The sequence below is a fragment of the Callorhinus ursinus genome, unplaced genomic scaffold, assembly GCF_003265705.2.
Source record: "Callorhinus ursinus isolate GAN/ISIS: 27379988/994484 unplaced genomic scaffold, GSC_fseal_2.0 scaffold1, whole genome shotgun sequence".
Taxonomy (NCBI): Eukaryota; Metazoa; Chordata; class Mammalia; order Carnivora; family Otariidae; genus Callorhinus; species Callorhinus ursinus.
The window spans coordinates 99,572,564-99,585,661 of NW_027397063.1; the positions used below are offsets into that span (position 1 = coordinate 99,572,564).

General features: G+C 38.3%; 1 protein-coding gene across 4 annotated transcripts in view; it reads right to left on the reverse strand.

Annotated features, from left to right (window-relative positions):
* Nucleotides 1-13,098, reverse strand: part of ARHGEF26 (Rho guanine nucleotide exchange factor 26) — a 118,963-nt gene that overhangs the window by 80,658 nt on the left and 25,207 nt on the right. For all 4 annotated transcript variants that reach the window (XM_025880120.2, XM_073898386.1, XM_073898380.1 and 1 more), the window contains 2 exons: nucleotides 11,361-11,417; nucleotides 7,953-8,113 (listed from right to left, as the gene is read on the reverse strand). In XM_025880120.2, coding sequence (XP_025735905.1) covers nucleotides 7,953-8,113; nucleotides 11,361-11,417 — 218 coding nt within the window. The remainder of the gene's footprint in view (nucleotides 1-7,952; nucleotides 8,114-11,360; nucleotides 11,418-13,098) is intronic.

Genomic DNA, 13,098 nt, shown 5'->3' on the forward strand with positions numbered 1-13,098 from the left:
TCATTTAATATTACTTACTAAAATCCTAGAGAATAATTTCATGGCTTAATCACTTCTGCTCTCTTTTCAACAGACTAGACCTCAAGTAAAATTTCAACTTATGAGAGTGGCTATCAAAAATGTCCTGGAAAACAACTTATTCTTAGCAGATTTTGCAAAGATACCTACGAACATACACAAATATATACAGAAATACGTATAACTCAGTGTTGTTCATCAAATATACACAAGATGCAAGAGAATCAGAAGTAGGCGCTCCAAAACAGGACAACTCCAGCAGATAAACACAAACACTGCTATTGTACCCTGTTCTGGTCGTTCATATCACCCTTCTCTGCTAGAAAAGAAATTCCAATGAACTCCCGATACAGAGACAGTTTTCTTGCAACAAAGGGACCTTTGTTTGAAACCCCCACAAGTGACAAGGTCAATCTTAGCCAATCTTGACATTTCTATGGAACCTTTCCACCAAATTTTTTTCTAAACTCAAATCATTTCCTGAAACCTTTTTGAAATCCAAAGAAAACACCGTATAGATAAAGTATCGGTTAGGTCCTTTAACAAATGCCATTCATGATACACATTTTCCTCAAGATATTTTTCTATAAATACACTTGTAAAATCTAAAATCGCAGGGGTTGTATGATTTAATCCACATCCTTTAAAAAAATAGGCTAAGAATATGGTAATAATATACTGAATTAATATTTAAAACAGTATTCACCTGTCTTCTTAGTATATAGAAAGTGATTTCAGATTTTTTAATAAAATCGTATTTTCACAGCTTTTACACAAAGCTGACATTTTAAAAATTAAAATATTTTCCTGCAAGGTTGCTCAGTATTTATATTACCACCTAAGGGACAAAGAATTCTTTCATTTAAGTCTTAAGAAGGACTTGCAAACTCATTTTCTATGAAAGTTTACTTTGAAAACATTAGACTTTTCACAAAGCAGCACCTAATCTGAATTTATTTAGTTCTTTTTTTTAATCTGAATTCAGACAACACTTTCCAAACATGCATTTCATTTTCTTCCCCACATCATTGGGCAAGTAGTTTAATGACATAAACAATTTGGATGTCTTTTTAATTTTATTGTATAGCTGCATGTTAGGGCTTCTGATAAGATATAAATTATAGGACACTTTCATAATCAATTAGCTTATATTGTCAACACTTCAACCACGGAGCCACATTCAGAGACTGTCTGTGGTAAAGATACTGGACAGTATCTTTACTGGAACGATGACCACAGGGAAATGACAAGATGATGTCTATGATGTGCCATGCACTGAGCAGTGTCAGAAAACGAGATGTTCTTTGTTTTTAAAGTCTCTACATTCTAAAAGGTCAAAGACATTCAAATATTAGATAAGAGTCTAAACACGTTCTGTAACTAGCTCCAAGGGTGATATACACCAAAAAGAGTAAATCCTAATTATTTTCCAGATAGGCAATCCCTAGCAGAGGCTAAACTGAAATTTAGTTCTTTAGGCCGAAACCTCAACTGCACTTAAAATATATGTGTAGTTTTGGAAAAGTGGTCTTGGAGAATGCATTCTGAAGAATCAAAAAAAAAAAAAATCACTAGTTTCAATTCCATTTAAAAACGTGAATGACCTTAAACCAATTCACATAATTTGGGTCTCAATCTCCTTACCTGCCGCAGAGAAATGACGGTACTCCCCAGGACACTATAAAGGATTAAATCAGCTGAAATAAGAAAAGCCCTGGAAAAACATAAAATTGATGCCCAGGTGCTAATAATTAACGTTGCATTTAGGAGCAACATCCCACAATAAACGAGCAATCAGCAAGCTTAAAGGAGCTTGCTTTTGAAATTTAATTCATCAACCATCTTCCTCATGCTTAAATCAAGTGCTAGATTTAACTTGGCTAGATCACAAAGTTTACATTAAAATCTTTTCCATCGGCCAGAAAAACTGTGTGGTCCTGCTTGTTTAACTCACAACCGGCAGAGTCAAAAATCCATGTAATGGTTCAAAATCTCCAGCTGTAAATGCAATGCAGATGAAATACTGCAACTAAGCCCCAGCCATTGTTTCTTTTTCCAAAGTTCTACCCTCATTTAAGATTGATAACAGCTAATGACAAAGCTTGGTAACACTTCCATCTGTCCCAACCAGAAGCACTGTCCAAGCTTAAATCTCCATGTGACAACTCGGAATCCACAGACTCTTGGAGCTTGCAAAAGCAAGGCAAGAAGGCAAAAAAGCATGTAGTAGCCCCAAACATCTGCAAAAACTAACCAGGAGAATGGCCTAATTGGCAGCTGGAGCATGTCAGGGCCTGTTTGGAAGTCCAAAGGAATCTACTGTTTGCCAGGCAAAGACCAGGCTGAGAGGAAGCAAACAGCTCAGATTTTAGTCCTAAGTCAGGACTAACATGCTTTATGATTAGGAAAGAATCCGTTTATCTGGACTTCATTCAATGTCAAAACGAAGGTGATTGTTAGAATGTTGTAAGACATGCCACAACCACCTTTAAAAACAAACCCATACAAAACGCTGTGCTAGAGTCTATGAGACAAGACCTGTCCTTTAAACTCGTCCTAGAGCAATGCCAGCAGAGACAAATATAGAGAGCACATCATTCAAGTCATCACATAAAAAGTCCAGACACATTTCAGAGTACCAGGCAGAGGCGATCAGAATCGCAGTAATATTATCAACAAAATCACTGCCGCTTGAAAGCTTACCTAGTGTGGTGCTAAGAATTATCTCCTTTAATCATCGTACCAACCCTATGAGGCTAGATAAGCCATGGTCCCCATTAGAGAGAGGGACAACTAAGACTGAGAGGTAGTAAGTATTTGCCTACCGCGATGCTAAAACGATGTATTTTTCAAAGTTTGAGGCTTTAATGTATTTGTGCTGTCATCTTCAACTTGTTGCTTCCTACAAAACTTAATAATGGTAATTGCAGTAATAATGTATTTAAACACAAATATTGTTGATAAAAATTGTAAAACATTACTTAGCTCAAACTAACGCCAACTGCCATTTGACAAAAACAGAGTGAAGGGTACACATGCACCTGGTGACCAGTGTCCCAAAAGGAGAGTGGGGCTCCAAGGTGTCAGCTGTCACCGTACCTGGTTTCCTGTGCTATAGGCCCTCCCTCACTTGGGCCTGGCTCTCTCGGTCCGGAGTCCATCTATTTTGCCCTGCTCCTGGGTGAAGCAGGGTATCACCCAGCTGTGCAGAGCTGAAGGGGGTGCGGGAGGGAGGGTCTGGGCTCCACTTCTCAAACTGGCTTTCACAAAAATCCTGTTTTTAGTCACACCTTTACTCCAACTTCATCAATTCCTGCACCTTCCAGAGGTTCTAGAGTTTAAATCTGGTTCTTTCTTGACTTTCCTCACTACCTGCTTAGAGTTAACCTCCCCAGATTGCCTGAAACAGTTACTAAGAGTCCATCTGTTCTCAGGTTCCAAAATATGGCAGCTCTTGTCTCTTTTCTTGTTGTTGTTGTTATTCAATCCTTGGGGGTTTGTGCATTGACTATCCTATCATTTTTCATGGGATTTCAGAAGGGAATGAACTGAAGGGCATGTGTCTCAGCAGTCATCTTTCAATGGGTAGCATCAGTTACAAAGACCTTCTATAACAACTTCAGACCCACTGCTTTTCCACAGTCTTACCTGAAAGGACTGGGACTATTATTCAGACACCTGTAGTCTTTCTTCCCCTACTTGAAAAGATGCTTAAATAACTACTTAGTTCTTTTACGATTACTTCAGACACTGGTTATTGATAAAAGCTGAACAATGTGGACTAAAATATTCATGAATTTCAAATCAACTTCTTCACTTATTTATCTCAGGACAAAGAAAAAGCCAAAGCATGTCATAAAAAGTGGCTTCTGGCTGTCACTGACTTTCAACTATCAGCTGAAGAAGTTTGGTTTTAAAAAAAGAAGTTTTTCTGTTACACGAAGAGAAATAGGGCAGTCGGGAAAAAGAATCTTCTGGGGGAACAAGTACTGGGTATCATTTTGTATGTTTATTATTTTTATAATTTACTCTTCCACACAAGGCAGAAACTGAAAAGTTTGGCATTAGCTGCTCATTATAGGTTGGGAATCAATTCAGTTCCTTAGGACACAAAAGCACACTGATGGATATTTTTATTGTACTCTGCAGAAATTGAAGACAGCAGAGTTTTAGCTTTAAAATCACTTCCTAAAGAAATACCAATGTTTTAAGTTTGCACTGGGAAAAAGAAAAGCAAGCATATTGCAAAGTTCTTCAGCACTGTCTACAGTCGACCAGTCAGACACCTAAGAGGCAAACAAAACTCCTCTTTCTCACCAAGTCCTCAAGACTCCATGTTCCAAATAACCCTCAAGTCCTTGCTCTTAGGCCCTCTCTTGGTTTCCCAACACGTGTGGCTATGTTACTGTCATGGCGTAAAATCTTTCACCACCTTCACCTCCTCTCTAATGCAAACAGCATGCTGTCGTGTCCCCGACCACCACGGCCATCCCCTACTGGATCGCTCAAGGTTTCCACACAGCCTTCAGGAAACCGTGAAAACGCCTCAGCAGCACAGAAAGGCCAGCACCATCTGTTCTCACCCTCACCTTCGATGATTCTCACCGGGCTCCTTAAGCCCACAACCTCCAGTGCGACCCATACCTATGCATTTCAGTGACCCATACCTGCTCTAGGATTCCTCCGCACACACACTGTGGATGATTCACCAGCCGCCACTGACCCCCGAAGACCAACAGCCACCAAATGCTCTAGAACCCAGGCATCTTGCAGAATAGGAGACTCCACAAGTGTGGACTGAAGTGAGCAATTCTTTATAAAGAAAAGACTTAGTAGGGACACACCACTGATAAGCTCTCACACCCAGCATCAGAATGATCTCGTCCCTGCCTGCTTTCCTATAATGTCTTGTTACACAGAAGGGCTTCTTAGTGTTATTTAACAGCCTGAGCCACTATAAAGGGGACCAGATGTCGCACTCTTCAATTCACAAAGCTGAATATCGAGCATGTTCTGACCTCGCCCTACTCTAAATATCCCATCACCTCTGGCTACAATTTTTCATTAGGGGGAAGTACAATGAAGGGAGTCTTCATTATGCCACACTGAACAATGTCATCCTTCGTCAGTAATCACTGACTTAAACACCAGTCATTTGCTTTATTCAACATTTTATTTAGCATTTTCTTACAATTGGAAACTCTTTTCTGGGGCAGCACATTAAGTAGTTATCACTTTAGAGTCACTTGGAGACCAAATGCTAGAAGTTCAGCAAAGAGGCATTACATAATGAGACGAGCTTTGCAAATCTGAGCATTCTGAATTTTTATAAAGCGCTGTATCTAAAATGAGTGTTTCAAACTAAATTGAATAAACTTTTGTAATATGTTTCTATGATACAGACATTGGATTATCATGTAGAAGCTAAACAATCCTAGTTGAAATATATTATAACAGAGATCAAGTATCACACAGGTAGCCATCCAAATTACAACACTGCCTTTTAAGGCACCTGGGTGGCTCAGTCGGTTAAGCATCTGACTCTTGATTTCGGCTCACATCATGATCTCAGGATTGTGAGACTGAGCCCTGTGTTGGGCTCCCTCCCTCTCCCTCTGCTCCTCCAACCACCCGCTCTCTCTCTCTCTCTCTGAAATAAATAAATAACATGTTGAAAAAGAAAAAACACTGCCTTTTAAGTAAAAACAAAGTAAAAATATAAAAAATGTTTCTTTCTTTATCTTTTAATGGAGGTTAAGAATTTTGAGTTTTGTTTTAAAAATAAGAAATAAACAAAAATGTCCAGAATAGTGTCTTACTATAAGCCAGTATAGAAATGAAAACTTTTTAATAAAATCATAAAAGATTTAAATTTTGTAAGAGATTGAAATTAAAATAATAAAATATTAATCTATAATTTAAATAAAATGAGTTATTTCAGGGTTAACCAGATACAGATTTTTTCCAATCCCCATTTAATAAATAAATAATTGAGGGGGTGACTTGTAGCAACCTGCTCAAGGTTAACCAACTACCAAAAGGAGAATCAACTGTTTGAGCCCAGGTCCCTTGTGAACCACGATGATACGAAAGCCGTGCTGTCAGGGCTCAAAGACCATAAGGACCCAAAGCACATGCTTTGCGCACAAAAACACGCCACTGCGGTTTTCAGAAAACACATCCTCATTTAAATCATGACTTACATTTTATAGTTATCAAAACAGTAATAATTCTTGATAGCTGTGTGTCTAATACAGAGCTTTGTTTTTGTAGATCAACCCAAGTACAAGTTAAAATGAAAGAGGCTCATTCTGAAATCTGAATACCTTTCAAACAGGGACACATCATTGAAGGCTCTTGTTCTGAGCTCTTCACCGAAGGAGAAAAGAGATTTTCATTTCTCTTACTGAAACTGGCAAGACTGGTACCAAAAGGACCAGTAGGCTGAACACAAGCAACAACCCAGCTTCTAAACAAGGATTTCCAAGTGGTGGTACATGCCACCACCCACACACCATGGGCCCAGTGTTCCCGAAGGCCCAGGAGGTCCTCTGAACATATATTTTTAAGTAGCCATTTCAGTCTCAAGATTGCCAGGATCTCTTCCTGAGGCAGAATCTGGCTTCTGAAGTTGTGCCACTATCATGGAAATTTGAAGATCTCATTGATCTGACCACAAACTCCAGCTCTCTGAAGTAGCCCCAACTCACATGCTAACCTGTTCAGCATGAATGTTCCATCTTGTAAGTTCAAAAGGAAGATCTCCCTGCACGCAGTGATGGAGCCAGCAGGCATGAACATGTTATCATTCCTGGCTGCTTGGCTCTGCCCTCATGTGACAAATAAGCAAGGTCCAGATTTGCAAGATACATCCAGATACTCCCCCCAGGGACAGAGCCAATTTTTGTGGGCCCTAGAGCTTGTACAGTATGTAGGCCCACCAAGAAAGAAATTAGGCACAAAAGCAAATATTTAAGAGGTACCTTTGCAAGTGAGAAACACTGAAGCTTAGGCTTCATTAATTATACAGTAAAGCCACCTTTGACCCAACTGTATAAAATTGCCAATATTCAACCATTTTGATCTACCAAAATAGCAACTTAGGATGGCTCAATGAGCCATCACTGATGACACAGGGCTCCTATATAGGCTCTGTAGTTCACTCAGAAGAATGTAACAGCTCACTAGGGGTATACGAACTGAGATTCCTACACCTGTTAAAACTAATAAGGAAAACTCCCCTCGAATAGTGCTTATGGAATGTTAAGCAGCGAAAACCTAAGAAAATCATTATGGTCACTATGACTACATTTTCAAAGTAATATTTACATAGATGAACAAAAAATATGAAAATGTAAACAAAAATAATTTTTGTATTTGAATAGTACTACCATGAGTTATTTTCCCTCACAACTAAAGGTTGTTCTATTATCCGTATAATTTAAAAGGAAGAAGAAGGGCACCTGGGTGGCTCAGTTGGTTAAGCGACTGCCTTCAGCTCCGGTCATGATCCTGGACTCCTGGGATCGAGTCCCACATCGGGCTCCCTGCTCAGCAGGGAGTCTGCTTCTCCCTCTGACCCTCTTCCCTCTCATGATATCTCTCATTCTCTCTCTCTCAAATAAATAAATAAAATCTTTAAAAAAATAAATAAATAAAATAAAATAAAAGGAAGAAGAAGAGGCAGGGACACAGAAGGAGTGAGAGACCTCAGATGTAACTGTCTGTGGTGACAATTTATTACACACTTGCCATCCGTCTATACATCAACAACCCGAAACGTATCTTAAAATTTATTTCAAGGGATCAAGATAAAAGCCAACTGAGCCAATGAGAGACTTCATACTTCTAAAGGTCTTCCCTTTGAGATAACATAGATGTTTGTTAGTAAGGAAGGTCTTGGTATGACCAAAGGCCAGCTAAGGTGAACTTACTTTTTGCTTGCCTCACAGACATCTGTAATGTTGGAGAAAAGATGGTGACTCTCTGTTTTGGTCATTGTATCACTCAGTTCTTTAGAATTTTTAAACATTCGTATCAAGATCTCCAAACTGAGTAAATAGGAATGTTCAGAGGATATGACTTCAAAGATAGCCTGGTATGAAGGAAAAAGAAATGTATTATTAATTATTGTAATTGAAGAACTAAATAAAGTTTTCATAATTCTCCTATAAAAACACATATCTTAAAAAGCACAAAAAGATAAGCATGAAGAAAAATGCATCACCAAACTACTGTCTTTTTTATATAAGGCACATACACCCAAACCTCAGGAAGTAGAGTCAGTCACTGCCCACAGTGTAAAAATGAAAAAGTGAAAGCATTTAGATGACTTGAGATTGCATCCTGAGGTCATGCTTTGTCAAGGGGTAGAATCTATGGAAGGGAAGCTTAGGGCATGCCATAAAATCTCAGTGTGACATTAATTAACCTTTGGGGTCATCTCCTCCAGGCCTGTTTTCAAAGTATGCGGCTCTGGGACACTAAGGGTTTATAGACACCACTTGGGATTCCAAGAAAATTTCTCACAAATACATTTCTTTGCTCTCCTCTTATGTGGGTCCCTTCTCTCCCCGTATTTTAATCCAGCAAATTTGCAGTCAATTACAGCAAAGAGTCAGGGTATAGTAGAAGAGCATGACTGTATCTACCCTCAAAAGGTTCTCATCAGCCACAGGAATTCTTTTATATTAAACTCATACAACTGAAAGTAATTCTGTTCATTCAACAAGACACCCTTTCTGCTCCCGTCAGTATCTCAAGACCCACTGCAGAAATGCTTGGTGTCAGGCACACAGTCGTTTACCTGGTAAGTGTTCATTAATGATAAAAAGCCAACCCACATATATGGGTAGGCACCAACGCCCTGTGTAAGGAATTCATCTAGCTCCTTAACAAAATCACCTTCAGATCCTCCAAGAATGGCAACACAGGGATTCCTCCTCAGGCAGGGGTGGTAAATATCCTTGCAGGCCTGAAATTCACATCCTCCCCAGAGATCTCCCTGGTAACACTGCCATCATCACCTTGGCCTCCAGATATGTCTCCTCAAGCCCTTGGCCTAAAAGGCCCAGAAGATTCTTGCCGTAAGTCCCTGTGCTATGGCTGAAGCTGGGTGAGAGCAGGCAGACACAGGCAAGTGGACGCCCAGCTGCTGGTAAGTGGGCCATATTCTGTAGGTCAGGTTAATGGGGACGGTCTCAATGTTCATCTCCCTTTTCAGCATCTATAAACTTTAAAGGTGCTGGCCTAGCCTCAGTTGTGCTCCAGGGACTTAAGTGATATAATCATCTGATGAGTAAAGAGTAAGAACATGAAGAGTCTCACTTGACCTGTATCTTGTATAATTCTATCCAATCGATACAATTATCCCTGGGAAATGTAGCACAAACTGAAGAAAACTGTCGCTTCCTGACCAAAAATAGTGGATGTCATGTTGTTAATAGATATGGAACCCTGAATGACAAAATATTTTCAAAAGCAAAGGCTTTTGTAATCAAATGCAAAATACTAAGATTTAAACAAAAAGATCACATGAACTATACAGAATAGATCACAGGAAAAGATGATTAAGTGGTAGTTTAATATAATAGGTTTAATGTAATAACTGTTAAAACATCTTACAATAGAGCCATCAACTACTTAAAAGCAAATTGGGTTAAACTTTCTAAAAATAGCTATATATATATCCATATATATATATATATATATATATATATATATGGACTCGAAAGGAACCATAAAGTTAGATTTGCTGCTGTCGTTAGTTTTTTTTATATCACAAATCTGAATGTTTTCAAAATATAAAGGAAATAAATAGGTTCAAATAGAAAAGGTTTAAAAGAACACATATGTTCAAATGGGGTTAGGACCCTGGAGTAGCTCTTGAATTTGTCCACAAACATTATTTATGCTGCAATGTTAATAATAAAAAAAAAAAAAACACTGTCCAAGATTTGGACAACAGATTTTTTTAGGGTGGTATTTATACAGTGGAATACTATATAGTGGTTTGAATGAATGATCTAGATTAATATACATTAACATAGATAAATCCCCAAAATAGCATTGAATGTCAAAAGTAAACAAAAAATATGTTCAGAATCATCACTTATCTACATTTTAACATTCACATATGTACACTAATATATGTACATAAATATATGTAATACATGATTTAAAAACACAGATTGAGAGGCACCTGGGTGGCTCAGTCAGTTAAGTGTCTGCCTTCGGCTCAGGTCATGATCCCTGGGTCCTGGGATCGAGTCCTGCATCGGGCTCCCTGCTTAGCAGAGAGTCTGCTTCTCCCTCTGCTTCCCTCCCACCGCTTGTGCATTCTCTCTCTCTCTGTGCACTCTCTCTCTCTCTCTTTCAAATAAATAAATAAAATCTTAAAAAAAAAAACAGATTGGATAGGTACATATCAATTAATAATTATAGCTGACTCTGGGGAGGAGAGGAAGGAAATGGCACCAAGGAGAGCACAGGGATTCTACTTTATTGAAAGTCTTGTTTTCTTTAAAAAATATAAGGAAAAAATTATAAATGTAATACATTTGTTGATTCTCAGTGATGGGTAGACCAATGTTATATACTATTCTGTTTTTTTAAACTTAAAAAAAAAATGACACTGTAATGTTCCTTTTTATTTTTGTGGTAGTTTATGGCCAATAAAATAAAAATACAGCACATGTCCTTTGTGCAGCTCATATGCATGTATATACATAAACATAGTAATATGCATGTAACAGGAGAAAAGTGTTGAGAACTTCACTATATTATTACAATGAGTAATTTCTGTAAACAGCATTTATTTAAATTTCAAGTTGTAAAATCCTATTACTATCTGTTTTATTTTTTATTAAGTAAACCTTTATTTTGGTATAATTTTAGATTTATAGAAACCTTGAAAAGAGGGTTTGGAGCTCCTGCATTTCCTTCATCCAGCTTCCCCTAACCAGGGCACACGACATAACCACGGTCCATTACATTTTATCTGCAGACACATGTACATACTTTACTCAGATTACACCAGTTTTCCCACTAATATCCTGTCTCCATCCAGGATCTGACATCTCTTTCATTTTTCAACATAATTTCTTCCAGTTTAAATACCTCGACTAGGTGTTGTTCAAGCTAAAATGACATTAAGGTATTTTAAGTTTTCTTTCCTGGGTTCTTATGTGTAGTTTTATTTGACAATGAACACATACCGCTTAACGCAAAAAGAACAAAATGAATACGTTTTCAAAGGAAAACACTGAACCAATGCACACAGCAGGTGAAAGCACACACACTCTCTTCGGAGCTCTAAAGTATCTGCTCAGTAGAAAACATACCTCCTGTCTCTTTCTCTCCTCCTGGCTAACTGTCTGTGATAATCCATTTCTTTTCACCTAGAGGAAAAAGCAAAATAAAGTTGAGCTCATTCAACAATTTATTATGTAAGGCATAACTCCATGCTCTTTGAGGAATGAATTTGAGGAAATTATACAAAATGTGTGAATTCAGTACATGTTAATTTTTGGGTCCCTCATAGAATATTTACTCACAGTCATAAATTAGCATCAACACAAAAGAACTGCAAAGTGTGTGAATTCAGCACATACTAATTTTTGTGTCCCTCAGAGAATATTTAATCACATTAATAAATTAGCATTAACACAAAAGAACTGCAAAGTGTCTAGAACACTATCCCATCAGGTTGTGCTAATCTATTCTAGTTTTAGGTCTAGATATTCCTAAAATGCTTATCAAATTAATTTCCCAAATCATAAATGAAGAAATCTAACAATACAGAAAGTGAAGCCACCCTTCTGAGAGTTTACTGCCCAGGATCCCACACTGAAAAATTAACTTTAATACTATTTTTCACCAACACTCCATGGAATACCCATACTCTTCATAGAAACCCAATCAAGAAACAAAGAAAACAAAGTCTCCCCTGCCCCAATTTCAGCATTATTTTCAGCACACTGAAATTTGACAAAGAAGGGAATGCGTGGGTGGCTCAGTCCATTGAGCACTGGAAGGACCCCTGATTTCTGCTCAGGTCATGATCTCAGGGTCCTGAGATAGAGCCCTGCATCAGACTCTGCGCTCAGCCGGGAGTCTGCTTGAGATTCTCCCTCTCCCTCTCCCTCTGCTTCCCACCCTGGCTCACATGCTCTCTCTCACTCTCTAAAAATTAAATAATTAATTAATTAGACAAAGAAGGATATTAACCTGATATTCTTTGGAGAAGCAACAGTACCCACAAGAACCAAAGCACCAGTACTACACTGGGAGTAATGCAGTTGCATTGTTAGCTAAATCACTGCGATCTCTACCTAAATTGCCATGCATTTTTATTTGATTACTGCAGTTTCTACCATGATTCAGCTTCTTTTTTTTCCCTTAAGATTTTATTTATTTATTTGACAGAGAGAGAGAGATAGCGAGAGAGGGAACACAAGCAAGGGGAGTGGGAGAGGGAGAAGCAGGCTTCCTGCTGAGCAGGGAGCACGATGCAGAACTCGATCTCAGGACCCTGGGATCATGACCTGAGCCAAGACAGACGTCCAGTCCAGTCAACTGAGCCACCCAGGCGTCCCACAGGATTCAGCTTCTAAACCAGCTGAACCATGAACTCCGTGAACACAGGGCCTGGTGTGTCTTCTGGTATACCTGGCACTGAGTCTGGCATGTGAAAGATACTCATGTTTTTCAGCTAAAGATTAAATTAGCAAAAGGTAAGGCATACATAAAATATTGACCAATTAAATTCTGTGCTTAACAGAAAGAACAGCAAGAAAGGAGAGTGTCCTCCCTTTTTGTGAGAAACTAATAGCAATAAAATATAACACAGGTCTTCAAACATTTATAAAAAGCACAACGATTTGATATCCACCATCCTCCATTTAAAAATAAATATGCTTCCCGTAACAGCTGGGGATTATTCTTCTTTATCCTTAGAAATCACATTTCTGTGTCAATTTTCCCCCAAAATTTCCTAACGTAATTCTGTGTGGCAGGGTATCTTATTAATCACCCTAGCATACTCTGAGGCAAAAATACATTTTTCAATTTAATTTTCTA